Here is a 14,741-nt window from a genome sequence, read left to right on the forward strand (position 1 = left end):
TATGTACCATGTTGTGTTTTGCAGTAGGAAGAGGTAGAAAGCCCTGGAACCTCCTACACTGTACCTTGACTGTTGTTTTCTAGCCCTTTCTGGAACGAGACATACTGCCCATGAAAACAGCCTCATTCAGCCCAAGCCTTTTGCGGGGGGGGGGGGGGATCTGAACAACTCTCGTTTTTTCAGCTGGCCAGCAGGCCTTACTGCTGTCTCCTGCCTGTGTCATACACTTGAAAGCTTGGCCTCACATATCACACCAAGCCCTGCGGTAAGATGAGCTCAGAGAGAACAGAAAAGGGAAGGACAGGTGGGCAGCAGTGCCTCTGGAGCTGCTTAGAGTGAATGCACTCCAGCCGGGACCTGTGACCCTTACAGCTGGGGCTGGGGGTGGGCGTGGCCTGGTCCTGTCATAGTGGGCGGAACTGGGCCCAGAGACTTGATTGATGTTCTCAAGGATGGCCAGGAAGGGCAGAGAGAGACTGGGGTGTCTGTACCTCATACAGAGCCCTAATGCTCAGAAAGCTGTAGAAAGGCTGGGTTTGTCATGTAGAGATGCCAACTTTTGAGACACGGAGCTGGCTTTGTCCTCACCTTGTGCTAAATGACTACCAAGACCACTTTTGGCTCAGGGTCCCTCTGAATGAAGAGAAAACTAAAGCAAGTCCCCCACTGTGTCAGCTATGGGAAGCCTCCTCCCAGGAATTATGGTCATGTCTGGACTTGATTTTCATTTCAATAACTAAAATTTAGCAAGCAAAACAACTCTTCAGAAGACAGAACAAATCATAAGCACTCCGCTTCCTGATGCTTCAGACACTGAATACGTACGTGTAAATGTTGCTATGCTACCTTCCAGGAGACACATCATTCCATCCAATTCCCTATTTACAGCCTAGAGATCCACGCCAGTGGTTCTCAACCTATTAATACAGTTCCTCATGTTGTGGTGACCCCCAGCCATAAAATTATTTCCATTGCTACTTCATAACTGTAATTTCGCTGCAGTTAGGAATCATAAGGTAAGTATCTGATATACCACCCTGGTGAAAAGGTCATTTGACCCCTAAAGGGTGTCAACCCACTAGTTGAGAGCCGCTGGTCTCTGCCTTTCAGTGTGGCTCTTCTGCAGGCTTATTTAGCAGAATCTCTGAGCTGCTGTGTTGACTGACTTGATGCTTGAGATGGATGGGAACACTGTTATCTGACTGTTTCCTTCCTCTCCGTACCCCTCTGACATGGACCCCACTGCTCAGTGTAATGTAATTTTGGTTTTGTGGTCTTTCCTTCCCTGTATCTCCAGATGGGAACTTTCTTATGGTTTCTTATGCAGTCAAGCTGGGATATTTTCTTCTAGTCAGTTGTTTTTACAACAATAATCTTTTTGTCCTTCAAATTAACACTTTTTTTTTTTTGGTTTTTTTTGAGACAGGGTTTCTCTGTGGCTTTGGAGCCTGTCCTGGAACTAGCTCTGTAGACCAGGCTGGTCTCGAACTCACAGAAATCCGCCTGCCTCTGCCTCCCGAGTGCTGGGATTAAAGGCGTAGGCCACCATCGCCCGGCAAATTAACACATTTGTTCAGAATGTTATTTTTACGTGAGTAAAAGCCCTGATTAACTTTTTAAATTTCACACGTAATGAAAAACTCTACCTTTTGTTACTGCTGCTGTCCCGTGTGATGCTCAAGAAGTGACTTTTTCTACCTGACTCTTGGTGGTCTTTGCCTAAAGTCTGTCCCCAGACATGATGTTCTGCAAAGTGATAGTCTCCTGAATGGCACGTCGTGTCCAGGATGTCACAGGAAGCCCCTGGCTGTGGATCAGAGGGATCAGAAGTACATGCCTGATGCTGAGGAGTCCTTGATAGATTTCCTTCCAGCCTTCCAGAAAGTGCTGGTTCTTCAAGGAGACAACCCAGCAGCCGTGACCTTCTACTCCTGAACCCTCTAGAATCTTCTCTCATCATCGCTACCTCTTTTTATGCTATAGAAAACATCCTTTGTCTTCTTACGTTGCTATCACATAGAAGAAAATAGATTCCAGAACATGCACTAAGAGACCGAATGGTAGTCAGCCAAGTCTTTCTTTCATTTGGTGACCCTTGTGTAGAGAGAGAATGTGTTTCTTAAGGCCGTGGTTACAAATACCATAAGGCCCAATTCTGGGGGCTAGGAATCTGAATCTATGCTACCGTCAGTGGTGGTTCCTCCTGCACCTGCCAGGGAAAGAGCCCTTCTCATTGGCTTTCGGATGTGGATGGCTGCTACCTCCTCATCTCTTCCTGTATTCCTCCTGTGTGTCTGTCTCTGTGTCGCTACTTCCTAGGTTTTTGGGGGCATAAATTATATTGAAATGAGTCCCCTCCCTAATGACCTCATTTTAACTTTTCACCCCCGCATAGATCCTGTTCCAAGTAAAATATTATTGTGAGGTATTAGGGACTCCAGCATAATTTTTGGAGGTGAAGGACACAGTTTAACTCATAGCTGTGTGTATGTATATCCATGTGTATGTGCACACATGCAGTCTGAGAACCGTTTGGATGCTTATAATGATGATACCAATGATGGGAGGTCAGAATCCTGCTCCTGAAGGCTGTGTGTGTATCCCTGCATATATTCTAGAGCTTTCTCTCTCCTGCCGTCTCAGGGAGTAGACGAAGCCTTCAGGACTGAAGGAATGTCCTGTACCTCTAACATCTGAAGGGCAGTCAGAGAGGCCTTGTGGGGAGAGGATGGGTTTGGCCCCTGGCTTCTGCGGTTGTGGCCCACTCTAGCTACAGATCACTTGAGTAGAGTCCCTGCTGTCTCTGAGCCACAGCTGCCATGTCAGTAAACAGGGATAATACTCAGGATCACAGCGAGGCATAAGTGATGTCATTTACCAGACACGCTCGGTGTAGAGCCTCGCTAATAATGGGCTTATAATCGCCACTTGCGGTATTTATTCTAAATGAGTACATAGGACTGTTCTGTTCATCTTCTTTCTGTGGGAAAGGGTAATAATAGCTCCATATATTTGCACAGCACTTTACAGTTTTATAAGTTCTTTGTCTATTTTATTCTTAGAGCTTTGTGGTGAAGGATAGTTTTGCTTTATTTTAGGGTCTTTTGCATATTTACTTTTAGTTATGTGGATGTATGAGAGGTGGAGTGGGGGTATACACACGGGTGCTGTGCCCAGGAACTCCAGAAGAGAGTTTTAGATCCTCTGGAGGTGGAGTTTCCGGTGGTTGTGAGCATCCGATGTGGGTGTGGGAACCAAACTTGGGTGTTCTGCAAGAGCAGCAATGCTCTAACCACTGCACTATCGCATCAGCCCTGACTTTTTTTGTTGTTGTTGTTGCCGTGGAGGGTGCCATGTTGCGTGCGCAAAGGTCAGAGGACCACTTGGAGGAGTCAGTCCTTACCTTTTCCTCCCGATCCATCTCACCTACTTTATTTATTGCTGGATGGGGTGGAGATAAAGTGTCGTGTCCCACACAGGCCCTGAATTCCTCTGTTCCTCCTGCCTCTGTCTCCCAGACTGAGAATGACAGGCATGCAACACCAGGACCCAGCAGGCAGTTTGCTTTAGCCTCACTGCCCACGTGGGTGACTGAGTCAGAGAGATGTGGATACTTGGTGGCAAAGAGCAGCTCTAGAAATGAGCTTTAGACTTTTTTGTGCAAGGCCTTTCATGAAAGAGTAAAATAAAATAAAGCAACAAAGTGAAACATACCCCTCCCCTCCCGTGGCTCTGCAAAGACACCTCAAGTGTAGCCTCTTGGGGCTCTTTCTCTAAGTAGCCCTGATGCATTGCAGTTTGAGCCTCCTTTGCTAAGCTAATACTTGGGGCCAGGGTGATCCAGATTTTTAGTGTCTTCGGTTTGAGGAATATTTGCATGTATGTATTAAGAAGTTTCAGGAGGGGACCTATGTCTGAACTAGACTCCATTTGTGTCTTCTATTTACCTCTCATTCTCGGAGAGTGATTTTGCACAGTATTTCTAGTGTGCTTGAATTTTAACTGCAGTCTCACGGGAGCTCAGGCATGGAATTTTCCAAATGTGGCTTCGTGTCCATACTTAAAATTTTTCAGATTGCGGACTTGTGTATGGAGAATACTCAGCCTGTATCTATGCGTAGTTCTCTATGGATGAAAACATCGCAATGCTGTTGTACTTTTGAAAGCACTGCTCTGGTTTGTAACCAGGAGCATATGCCCTGCTGACCATGGGGCAAGTACTAGCTAGAGGGTAGTAAGTTCCCAGAAGTAGAATTGTCATATCAAAGGCTCAGTGCCTTTGTAACCTCAACAGCAATGGCCACATGACCCTCCGTGAAGATGGTACTACTGTGCACTCCCACCAGCGCTGTGCGCGCAGAGATTTCCCCACGGCCTCAGCAAGGCTGCATTGTTAGAATTGGGACTTTTGCCCATCTGGTCAGGTATGAAGTGTTATCTCAGTGTGGTTTTCATTTACATTTTTCTGGGTAGAGCTGAGCGTCATTTTCAGTTCCTAAGAGCTGCCTGGTTTCCTTTTTCTGTGAACTGTCTGTTCGTACACTTTGCCCGTTTTTCTGCTGAGTTTTGATCTTTCGTCTAAGTTCCAGGAGCTTTTTACATTCTGGCAAGATGAACCATTTGTCTGAGAACTGGAAACATTTGCCCCAGGTGGTTGTTTAATGCTTTTCCTTTATTTTCTTTTAATTCTGTCTGTGTCTGTCTGTCTGTCCTTCTCCCTCCTTCTCTCCACCACATGCTCCTCCCTTTCTTTCTCTTTAGCAGGACTAAGGCTCAAGCATTCATGCTCAACCTCCGACCCACATACCCAGCCCCAGCCCCAGCCCCATTTGCCTCTTGATTTTGCTTACTGTAAATTTTCTCATGTCCATATTCTTGATTTTAAAATACCGGAAAAGATCTGAAGCAATATGGGACCTGTCAGCACAGAAACCCATAGAATGTCGGTTCTGGGAAGGGGTCAGGGGACAGCCAGGCCACAGGTTGCAAACTGGTGGCTTGTGGTTGGAGTTTTCCTGCAGATACATTTTCTTTGGCTTATTCAGTGTTGACCCACGCCATGTTTAAACTTTTTTTGAATTCGTCTCCGGTATTGTAAAATCAGGTGGTCTCCGGTTCGAAAGTACCGGGAATTGGCCGGCACTGGGCTGTGCCTCTCCCTTGAGAACAGTGAGAAAGGGGCAGCCTCCGTCTCCTCCCCGCCCCGAACGCGCGCTCAGATCTCCTCTCTCCGTCTCCTCCCCGCCCCAACGCGTGCTCAGATCTCCTCTCTCCGGGTCCTCCCGGCCTCGAACGCGCGCTCAGATCTCCTCTCTCCGGGTCCTCCCCGCCTCGAACGCGTGCTCAGATCTCCTCTCTCCATCTCCTCCCCGCCCCGAACGCGTGCTCAGATCTCCTCCTCTCTCCGGGTCCTCCCCGCCCCGAATGCGTGCTCAGATCTCCTCTCTCCGGGTTCTCCCCACCCCGAACGCGTGCTCAGATCTCCTCTCTCCGGGTCCTCCCCACCCCGAACGTGTGCTCAGATCTCCTCTCTCCGGGTCCTCCCGACCCTGACCGCATGCTCAGTTCTCCGCTCTCCGGTTCCCCCCTCCTGGACCCCCGAAGCAGACAGTGCCCATCACTCACCATTTATTCAGCCCCATTTCACTGTGTGCTTCCTTTTCCACCAGTGAAAAGGAGGTGGCTCTTTTGTGAACTTGTTTCCTTCCCTAAGTAGACATGTGACAGATAGGCCGAGATGGCGATATGGAAAGAAAATTAGGTAAGAGCCTATCTCTTGGTTGAAATGCAGAACACTGGCTGCTTCCTGCAGGTCTCCATGTGGGGAGTATGCACTTAACCCACGGGGACCTCTTTGCTTGCTGGGCTCTGGAGACAATTTGCTGTGACTCTTGACTGTTGACATCACTGATTTAATAGCCTAAAGATGTTACCCTTCTAGAACCATACAGTATGCCCCTGGCAACACTGCCTTTCATGAGAACCATGGTCTGCAGGGACCAGTCTAACTTGGATAATTTTTTTAAAACAATTCTTTTTTTTAAAGATTTGTTTTTAAATTTTATGTGTATGAGTATTTGCCTGCCTATTTATGCGCCACATATGTGCAGTACCCACACAGGCCAGATGGGGGGGGCATTGGAGCCTCTGGAACTGGAGCTAGACATGGTTATTATTAGCCACCATGTGGGCGCTTGGAACCAAACCTGGGTCCTTAAAAAGAGCAGCAAGTCCTCTTGACCTTGGGGCCATCTCTAGCCCCAGAGCTGTTTTTGATGTGTTACTCAGCAACTGATTTTAAAATACTTTTAAAAAGTCAAGTATGCGTTTGAGCAAAGCTCCATTTTCCATAGCTCTATAGAAAGTAGGAACCAGGCCGGGTGGTGGTGGCGCACGCCTTCAATCCCAGCACTGGGGAGGCAGAGACAGGCAGATCTCTGTGAGGTTGAGGCCAGCCTGAAAAGAAAGAAAGTAGGAATCAGAGCATCTTTTTCTTCCTCTAATCAAACAGAAAGTAGATAAGGAAGAAAGCAGCAGAGCTGATATGTGACTCGGAGGACCTTTGGAGAATCTGGGTGTGATGTTGTTCCTTACGACTGTCGACTCAAAGGAGCAACATAGTGCTGGCAAAATTGAAGCCAACACGTGGTGGAGTGGGGTTGACCTTGGCATAGCATTAGGAGGCTGGGCCAGCTGGGACTCTAGAAACTAAAAGAGCTGAGAAATATCCACATCCCTGCAGCCACCGTTCTTGCTCAACTCCTGAGATAATTTTAAGGTCCCATTATGTAGCATAATGTTCCTTGAAGAATTCTGAGGCGGTGAGCAGGGGGCTACAAAACACAGGTGAAGTCCTGAACCTGCAGCCAGCCCAGCATGCTTTGTCTGTCCCCATTGTTGCACTCCCACCCTGGAGCAGAGGCCCTGTCCCTGTCCCACCATCTGGAGACCCACCTACTGACTGACCACTGTCTCCCTGCCACCCTTGTGACTGTATGGCCAGAAGTGGATCTATTTAAGACTTCTGGGGCTTCCTGCTGCCTTAAGAAAGTCCACAGAGTTCACTGTGGTCTATAAAGGCCAAATGTGGGTTCCCACCGTACAGCCCCCACCTCTGACCCCAGTCTGAGTCTACTTAAGCTTGCATTATTCCTGGCCACTGCTATTCTGTTGTATTTTAGTCTGTATTTCTTCTCGTTCTGTCCTGAGTGACTGCCTTTATCCTTTCTCTCTGTAAGAATTTGACAGTCCTAGGGAGCCTGTACCAGTGGGATCAAATATGTCTTACCATTTGGTGACTGCCATATGTTACCCGACATAATGTCACTGTTAAGGCACGTGTCTGGATTTCCTTTCTTTGAAGGCTGAGAAATATTTCAGTGTGTGTACACGCCACATTTTATCTATTTATCCCTTGATGGACACTTGAATTCTTTCTACATTTTTCCCATCCTGAGTACAGCTTTGCATGTGTATGTACAAATATTACTGATGTCTTTGCATAGGGGAATACTTGCATATATGTACAAATCTCAAGCTGGAAGAGGAGCCCGTGTCTGAAATAGATTTCCTGTATGCTTTATACTTACTTTTCATCCACCAAAAGTGATTTCGTGCAGTATTTCTCATGTTGTTTTCTTTGTGTGTGGATGGGTATGTATTTGTGGGTAGGTATGTTGCTCAGTGTGCCTTGGGGTCAGAGGTCAGCTTTGGATATCATTCCTCACGAGCCTGAGACAGTCTGCTATTGGCATGGAAGTGCAAGCGGGTTAGATTGGCTCATCCACCCATCTGGCTCTTCCTGCCTCCCCGACGCTAGGATTACAAGTACATGCCACCATGCCCAGCTTTTCATGTAGGTTTTGAGGGTGGAACCCAAGTCCTTATGCCAGAAATGCTTTGCCAATTGAGCCATCTCTCCAGCCCTGAAGTCCTGTTTTCAATTCTTTTGTGTTTATACTCAGTGGTAATGCTGGGACCTATGCTAATTATTATTTTAGGTTTTCCGAGGACCTACCATGCAATTTTCTGTAGTGGCAGCGCTGAGTTACAGTCCCACCAGCGAGGCACATGGTTCCTATTTCTTCACATCCCCAGCAACACATTTGATTTTCTTTAATTGTGGCTAGCCTCGTGGGGAGGTCATTGTGATGTGCATTTCCCTGATGCTCAGCGATGTTGGACACCATTTTCTAGGACTGCAGGCATGCGTATACCACCACACTGGTCATATTTCACTAATTTTAGACCATGCTAACTTGGTTCAATGTGGGTCCCAGTTTCCCTAATGGTGATTTTGATCATTCAACTTTGCACACTCTTAGTTCTTCCTGTAGTTCCAAAATATGGCGTAGTTTCATTCCCCCTTGCTCCTCATTTATGAAGGAGGAAGGGAAACAGAGCCTAGTCCTACAGATGATAGAGCAGAGATGGGGGTTGGCGCTCTCTCTCTCTCTCTCTCTCTCTCTCTCTGTCTCTCTCTCTCTCTTCTCTCCCTCCTTCCCTCTCTCCCTCCCTCCCTCCCTCCTCCTTCTCCTCTTGTCACTGTTGGATGGATTAACACTTCCTGCTCATCCCTTCTCCATCCTTGGATGCCTTTCTCTGCCTTACCTCCTGCCTGGATTGGCTCCTGTGCTTCCTCAGCTGGATCCTGGCGTATCCTCATGACAGTGTCCTTACCCGTAGGCCTGTTTTTTTGTTCACTGCTTCTCAGCACAGTTTCCATAATACAAGTTTTCCCCATGGCTTCAAGTTCTTGGATGTTTCTCTATTTCTTTCAGGGTAAAGACCACACCACTCCCATGGCACATAGGCTGCCCGTGGTAACCCTTGTCACTCACCCTTATCTTGAGCACCTTTCCTGAGCCCTGGGCTTGGAATGCCCAGACAATGTACCCAGATTTCCATAACTTCCTGGTGGTCTTGGCCAATAAGACCCGGTACCTGCACTCCAGCTGCAACCCACCCTTGCCTGCTGCGCCCTCTGCCTACCTCTTGGCAGTGGGCCTGATTATAGTGTAACTGTCCCTTCTCCACTCCCAGTTGGATTTGGCCGCCAAGAGCAGAGACTTAACATTAGCCCAGTGCCTTTCACAAAGGTAGGTATTTGTAGAGAGGTGGAGAGAGATAAATAAGGAAAGTGTGAGATTTCTAGATCTTGCCTCTGTCCTAGACACCGCCCTCTGTCATGTCCTCCCAGTCCAGGGAGGCTGAAGTTAGCAGGAACTCCCATAGTGACCCAGTTCAAAATTGCTTCTTTCTCTGGCCACCGTGAAGCAAGCTGAGCCTGGCCTACCTTCTGGTAAATGCATCCCAGCAGAGATGACTCATCTGTGTGTGACTCAGGCTCAGCAGCACAGCTGGAAGGGCAGCCAGCACGTCCACAGGGGAGGGCAGTCACAGAGCCAGAGCCCCAGGCAGGCGGCGTGTGCCAGCCAGCCTCCTGCAACCTTGTGCCTGCTCACCCGAACAAGCCTATAAGCTGTCCTCTCTCAGCTGGCATAGCTGCACTGGCTTCTGCTGAGCAGGAGGCTGAGGCAGGAGGATTGGCACAAGGTGGAGGTCTACATAGCAAGGCCCTGACTGTAAAAACAAACAATTCTTCTGCCTGGTTTAATAATTTAATAGAACTGTTCACCATCTGCTGGAAGCCTGCTACGATTTTAGGTTCTGTGCTGTAGACCTTTCCTTGTTTAATCCTCACAGTCGCCCAGCAACAGAAGTAATAATATGTACCAAATGCACATACACACACTACACATGCGCACATGCTTGCACCGCTCATCCACACATACATACTCATGCACATAAAAATACCCGAACACAATCCTCATGTGCGCGTGCACACAAAGGCACACACAATGTGCCACACTTACTGTGTTAAGTACTTTTCTCAGTGTGGTGACAGCCTAGCTGGTTCAAGAAGAGAGGGTCTGTTTGGGCTCACAGTTGGAGAGCACAGCCTATCCTGGCCGGGAGGACACAGTACGGGACTTTGCAGCAGCCGCTTGCATTATATCCACAGTTGGGAAACACAGAGGCAGGTGCTCAGCTGGCTCTCTCCTTTTATTCCATTCCTTGAGATTGTGCCGTCTCCATGCACGGAAGGTTTTCCCTCTCCAGCTAAACATTTCTGGGAGCACCTTCAGAGTAGATCCAGAAGTGTGTTTCCATGGTGATTCTAAATTCAGGCAGGTTGTCAGAATCATCGCACAGTACTTACCATGAATTCATTTATTTTTTATAATACTCTGTGATACCGGAGCTCTTATCCTTACTTCCAACATAGAAACCTGAGGCTCCGAATGAGGCCTGACAGACAGGTGCCTCATAGTGGTGTAGGAAGGACAGAACTATGACATATGGAGAAAACTGAGACCCAGAGAGGTTTGTCATTTACCCAAGACACATGGCCAGGCACTGCCTTTCTGCCCGTTCTCTAGAACCATGCAGACATCACCACATGGACTCGGTTCTCCGTGGCCCTCCCATGGGTGCTTCCCAAGGACTGAGTCCAGAAATAAGGCAGGGTGCTGGGGCAGAAGCTTTCTTCTGAACTTGGGTGCAGAAGAGGAGGGGTACTGAGAGAGTGCTGTGTTCTCCATCTCTTTCCCCTTTGTTGGGGTCTCAGAGCATCTCCTCACCTGGGGCATGCTGACAAGATCCCTTTTATCCCACAGACAGCGAGACAGTCCACTACCACTATGGCCCAAAGGACCTGGTCACCATCTTGTTCTACATCTTCATCACCATCATCTTGCATGCTGTGGTACAAGAGTACATCTTAGACGTAAGTCACAAGTTTGTATTCTGGGGTCAGAAGCTGGGCAGTCCTTTAGGATGGTCTGCCTTACCTTGAAGAAAAGCACAGCCCTGATTCATTCTGTCTACTAACTTAGATCCTCTGGTTGCCAGAGGCTAGACTCCGCCACTGCTCTCTTTCTGTCCTCTTTCTTAGATTTTTTTAGTTCACACGCGGGGCAACAGTTCATAATGGGGCAAGCTGTCTCGAAGACAGCATGAGCATATCCTCGGGATCCTTCAAACACAGCATGACTGGAAGATGTTTTCTTTCCACAGAAGCATACGGTCCAGACACCTACTGCTTTCTCAGAGTGCTTACCTGAAACTCAGCACTGTAGGCACTCAATAGGCTTAAACTAAATAGGCTGGGCTGTGAGGAGCTGGGACTACTAACTCTTTTGTAAAGGGGAGGCACGGGAGCGTGGAACCTGCCGGGGATCTGCATGCTCACTTATTAACGTCTGGAGTTTTTTTTTTTTTTCTTCTCTAGAAAATCAGCAAACGGCTTCATCTCTCCAAGGTCAAACACAGCAAGTTCAATGAATCTGGACAACTGGTCGTCTTTCATCTCAGCTCGGTGATATGGTGCCTCTACGTGGTGGTAACGGTGAGTGACTGCTGAGGAGGGAAAGCCAAGCCACCGAGCATGCCCTTCATTGCCGATGAAATGACTGTGAAGGGCTTAATGGGAAGGAAACGAGCTAGGAACAGGTGCTTTGGAATGGAAGCTTGTTTTGCGTTCTCCTGGAATTGTAGGGAGCGGCTAGGTTAAGTAGTATAGATGCCACTGAGTGGAGTTGTCGTCTTTTACAAAAGTAAGCACTTTTTACACTTTTTGCCTGTATTACATGATAGGCATCCACATAACTCTGTGTTGTTTTATCAACCCTGTCTTCAAACACCATCTCACAAGGTAATTTCCCCCCCAGTACTGGGCCTTGTCCATGGCAGATAAATGCTCTTCCCATGAGCTACATTCCCCAACCACAAGATAAACTCATGTTGTTCACTCAGAACCTCTGATGGTGACTTGAGGCTCCCAAGCTCGGTTTTTCCTGTGCTTCCACAGCCGTGTACTTCCAAACATGGCTCGGACACGGAGGTCTGGCTCTGTTTGCGTCGCTGTGATACAGACCACAGGAAGGAGGGACGACTTATGCCGGCTCCTAGTTTCGGTGCTCTCCGTCTGTGGTGACTGAGCCCACTGCTCTCAGCCAGAGGAAAAGTGAACCATTGTATGGACCTTGTGGAACCGAGTGTCTTACCTCACAGTGGGTGGGAAGCAGACACTCAGAGAGGAAGGAACCAGGGTCAGTGTACCCTCTTCAAGGGCATGTCCCAGTGACCTACTTCCTGTCTAGGACCCACCCCCTAACAGTACCACAATTAATGCCACACAATCCAGCCACTTCTCCAAAGCCCCAGCCCTGAGCATTGCACCAGAGTTCAAGCCATAAATACACAAATTTTATGGGCGTACTTCATGTCTAACCAATTAACAAAGGCCAGCATCAACCTTCTGCACATCAAATCCTTTGATAGAGGAAAAAAACTTCCTTCAGACAAGGACTTTGAATTGTCATTTGGGGGTTCACTGTAAGGAGACCCTGCCTGTTTTACTGTTGTGCTAGCTGCCACCCTCACCGGGAGCAGCTTTTGTCTATAATCAGGTCCCGGCAGAAAGCCAGCCTGGGATTTGGAAATATCATCAGCTCTCTGGCCTCAAAGATTCTTCCCTGCTCTGCTGCCTCCCCTCTGCTCTCACTGACAGAGATGGCCCTCTGTCAGTCATAAGGAGCCCTGTCTCCAGAGCTGACCTCGGAGAGACTGCATAGACTCAAAGGAGGAGGCAACATGTCCCTTCTGTGTGTTGCTTTTATTCCTATTATAAGGTTCATCTCAGAACACTTTCTGAGCAGCACACTAGGAATTTTAAATGGGAGACCAAAGACTTCCGTCCTCTCAGAGGGGACTTCCACATTCCTGCTCTCCGGGGACAGGGTCACATGGCACCAATAGGGCTCACTGCCCTTGTGTAGTGAGTCTGTGAGCCCCTCCCAGCTTCCTGACATTGAGTTCAATCCCACTTCTTGGAGGCCTTAGCTGCTTGAGGCAATAAGGCCTCCGAGTACCAAAGACACTGGTCTGTGTTGTGGGGAGCATCACCTCATCTCTGAAGCCCTTCTGCCTTTGCATCCTCACTGTAGCCTCCCACCCTGCCTGTGACCCAACTCAAGGTCTTCTTGGGGGAAATTCTCAGGTCCTTTATCTGGGGAAAGCCCTTTCCCCACTACTACTGAACATGCTCAGGAAGACTTGGAGACCAGGGACCCATGCAGGCCCCTGGCTTTGCTTTCTGCGCTCACCTCCTCTCTCCCAGCGATCTGCATGAGAGAAGGACGCCGAAGAATCTGAGAAGCCTATGTAAAGGGAGCAGAAACACATGGTTTTCAAATCACGGTTTTCTGTCGCAACAGAAAAGTGTCATGATTCTTCCCTGTCCTCCACTTCCCAAAGTCATCAGATCCTGTCTGCTCTGCCTTCAGAATTCCAAAATTCTGAACACTGCTTTCCATATGGGCCACTCCCCCAAGTCCGTGGACCCCCACATAGGACAGATGTTGGTCATGTGCCCCTGGCATCTCTAGGATGCTCTTCTCTTTCAGTTGAGAGGAGAGCCTTCCAGGGAAGCGCCTCTGGCTCCTGCTGTCACTAATGTAAAAGATTGGGAGCCCAGGCCCCTCCCCCTTTGCCCTGCTGCTCACTTCTTCCTTTCCTGGGGAGTGCACTTCATTCTGGGTCCTCCACTCAGCCCATTATCTGCTCCTCCAGATGGATCTCTTTAGAGTGTGAGCCAAGTCCTGTGCTCTCCGACTTGAAATAAGTTTCCTTCGCAGCTGCAGTGAAATTGTTTTCTCTTCCTCGCTTATGTGGCCTGGGTCCTAGGACCTTGCTGGTGATATCAGCGTGGACTCTCACTCTATGACCAGCTCTGCTCCTCCAGGTCTGCCAGCCGCTTCCTTTGCTGGAATGTTCTGTCCGCAGACATCAGATGGCCAGCCCTTTCCTGCCATCTCTCCTCCTCCTAAGTGTCACCTCCTCAGGACCCTCCTCCCCAGTTGCACTTTCCACGCCACGCCTGTTAGCGGTGTTTTACTGCTTCATGCATGTATTCTGCGTGTCTGACTCAAGCTGTCTCCTCGCAGGTACCGTGCTCCCTGCCGTTCCCTTAGTGCAGTCCCCTGCACATGGTAGGAAAAATGACATCCTCATGAGGATGTCCGGGTTTAGGTAGCAGCTGGCTGTGTTATGTCTAAACCCTGCTAGTTTTGCGGTTCTTGTTTGGATACAAGAAAGGAAGGCAGCTAGGGAAATTGGAGGAATTGCTCCGGCATGCTGAGGCCTTGCATGGGTAGATGTCAGGAATTGGAAGAGAACAAAAGTGTTTCACATGTAGCCCCGGGCCACCTGTCGAGGCCTGGTTTGGGCTGGAAGGGGTTACAGCGCACACAATGTCGCTTGCGACCCTGGAGCTCAGATGCCTTGGCATGCCCGAACTCAGCAGCCAGCCCAGCCCTCCTTCGTCCTCCCTCAGACAGCTGCCTAGACAGGGCTGGAAAGGGCTCCTCACAGAGTGTGAGTCACTTTTCCTTTGACTGTCAGCTCCACCTCCTCCAGTCCCAGAGGACTGGACATTTGCAGGCCGCCAGCATTTTTCTGAGGAGTTTTTTTGGCTCGTTGGCTTCCAAGTTCTGACCTCTCTGTCTCCTAAGTGAAGAGGCCAGTCGAGAAGTTCCTGTTTAAACACACAGACCCACCCAGGCCTTGGGTCTCTGGGGTGCCACGGATCCTGGCCTTTTGGGCAGAAATCCCCCCCGCCAATCCACTGCCGGCCAGTCCAGGAAGTACCACTCTTCTTGTTAAATACATAGCTGCTT

The 14,741-nt window shown here is 48.8% G+C and overlaps 1 protein-coding gene across 1 annotated transcript in view; it reads left to right on the forward strand.

The window, feature by feature from the left end:
• The window catches only part of Tram2 (translocation associated membrane protein 2), a 70,556-nt gene that overhangs the window by 48,021 nt on the left and 7,794 nt on the right, over positions 1-14,741 (forward strand). The window contains exons 3-4 of the mRNA XM_041656333.1: positions 10,680-10,789; positions 11,294-11,410. Coding sequence (XP_041512267.1) covers positions 10,680-10,789; positions 11,294-11,410 — 227 coding nt within the window. The remainder of the gene's footprint in view (positions 1-10,679; positions 10,790-11,293; positions 11,411-14,741) is intronic.

The sequence above is a fragment of the Microtus oregoni genome, unplaced genomic scaffold (genome assembly GCF_018167655.1).
Source record: "Microtus oregoni isolate MIOR12 unplaced genomic scaffold, Mior012 000007F_ref0000211, whole genome shotgun sequence".
NCBI lineage: Eukaryota > Metazoa > Chordata > Mammalia > Rodentia > Cricetidae > Microtus > Microtus oregoni.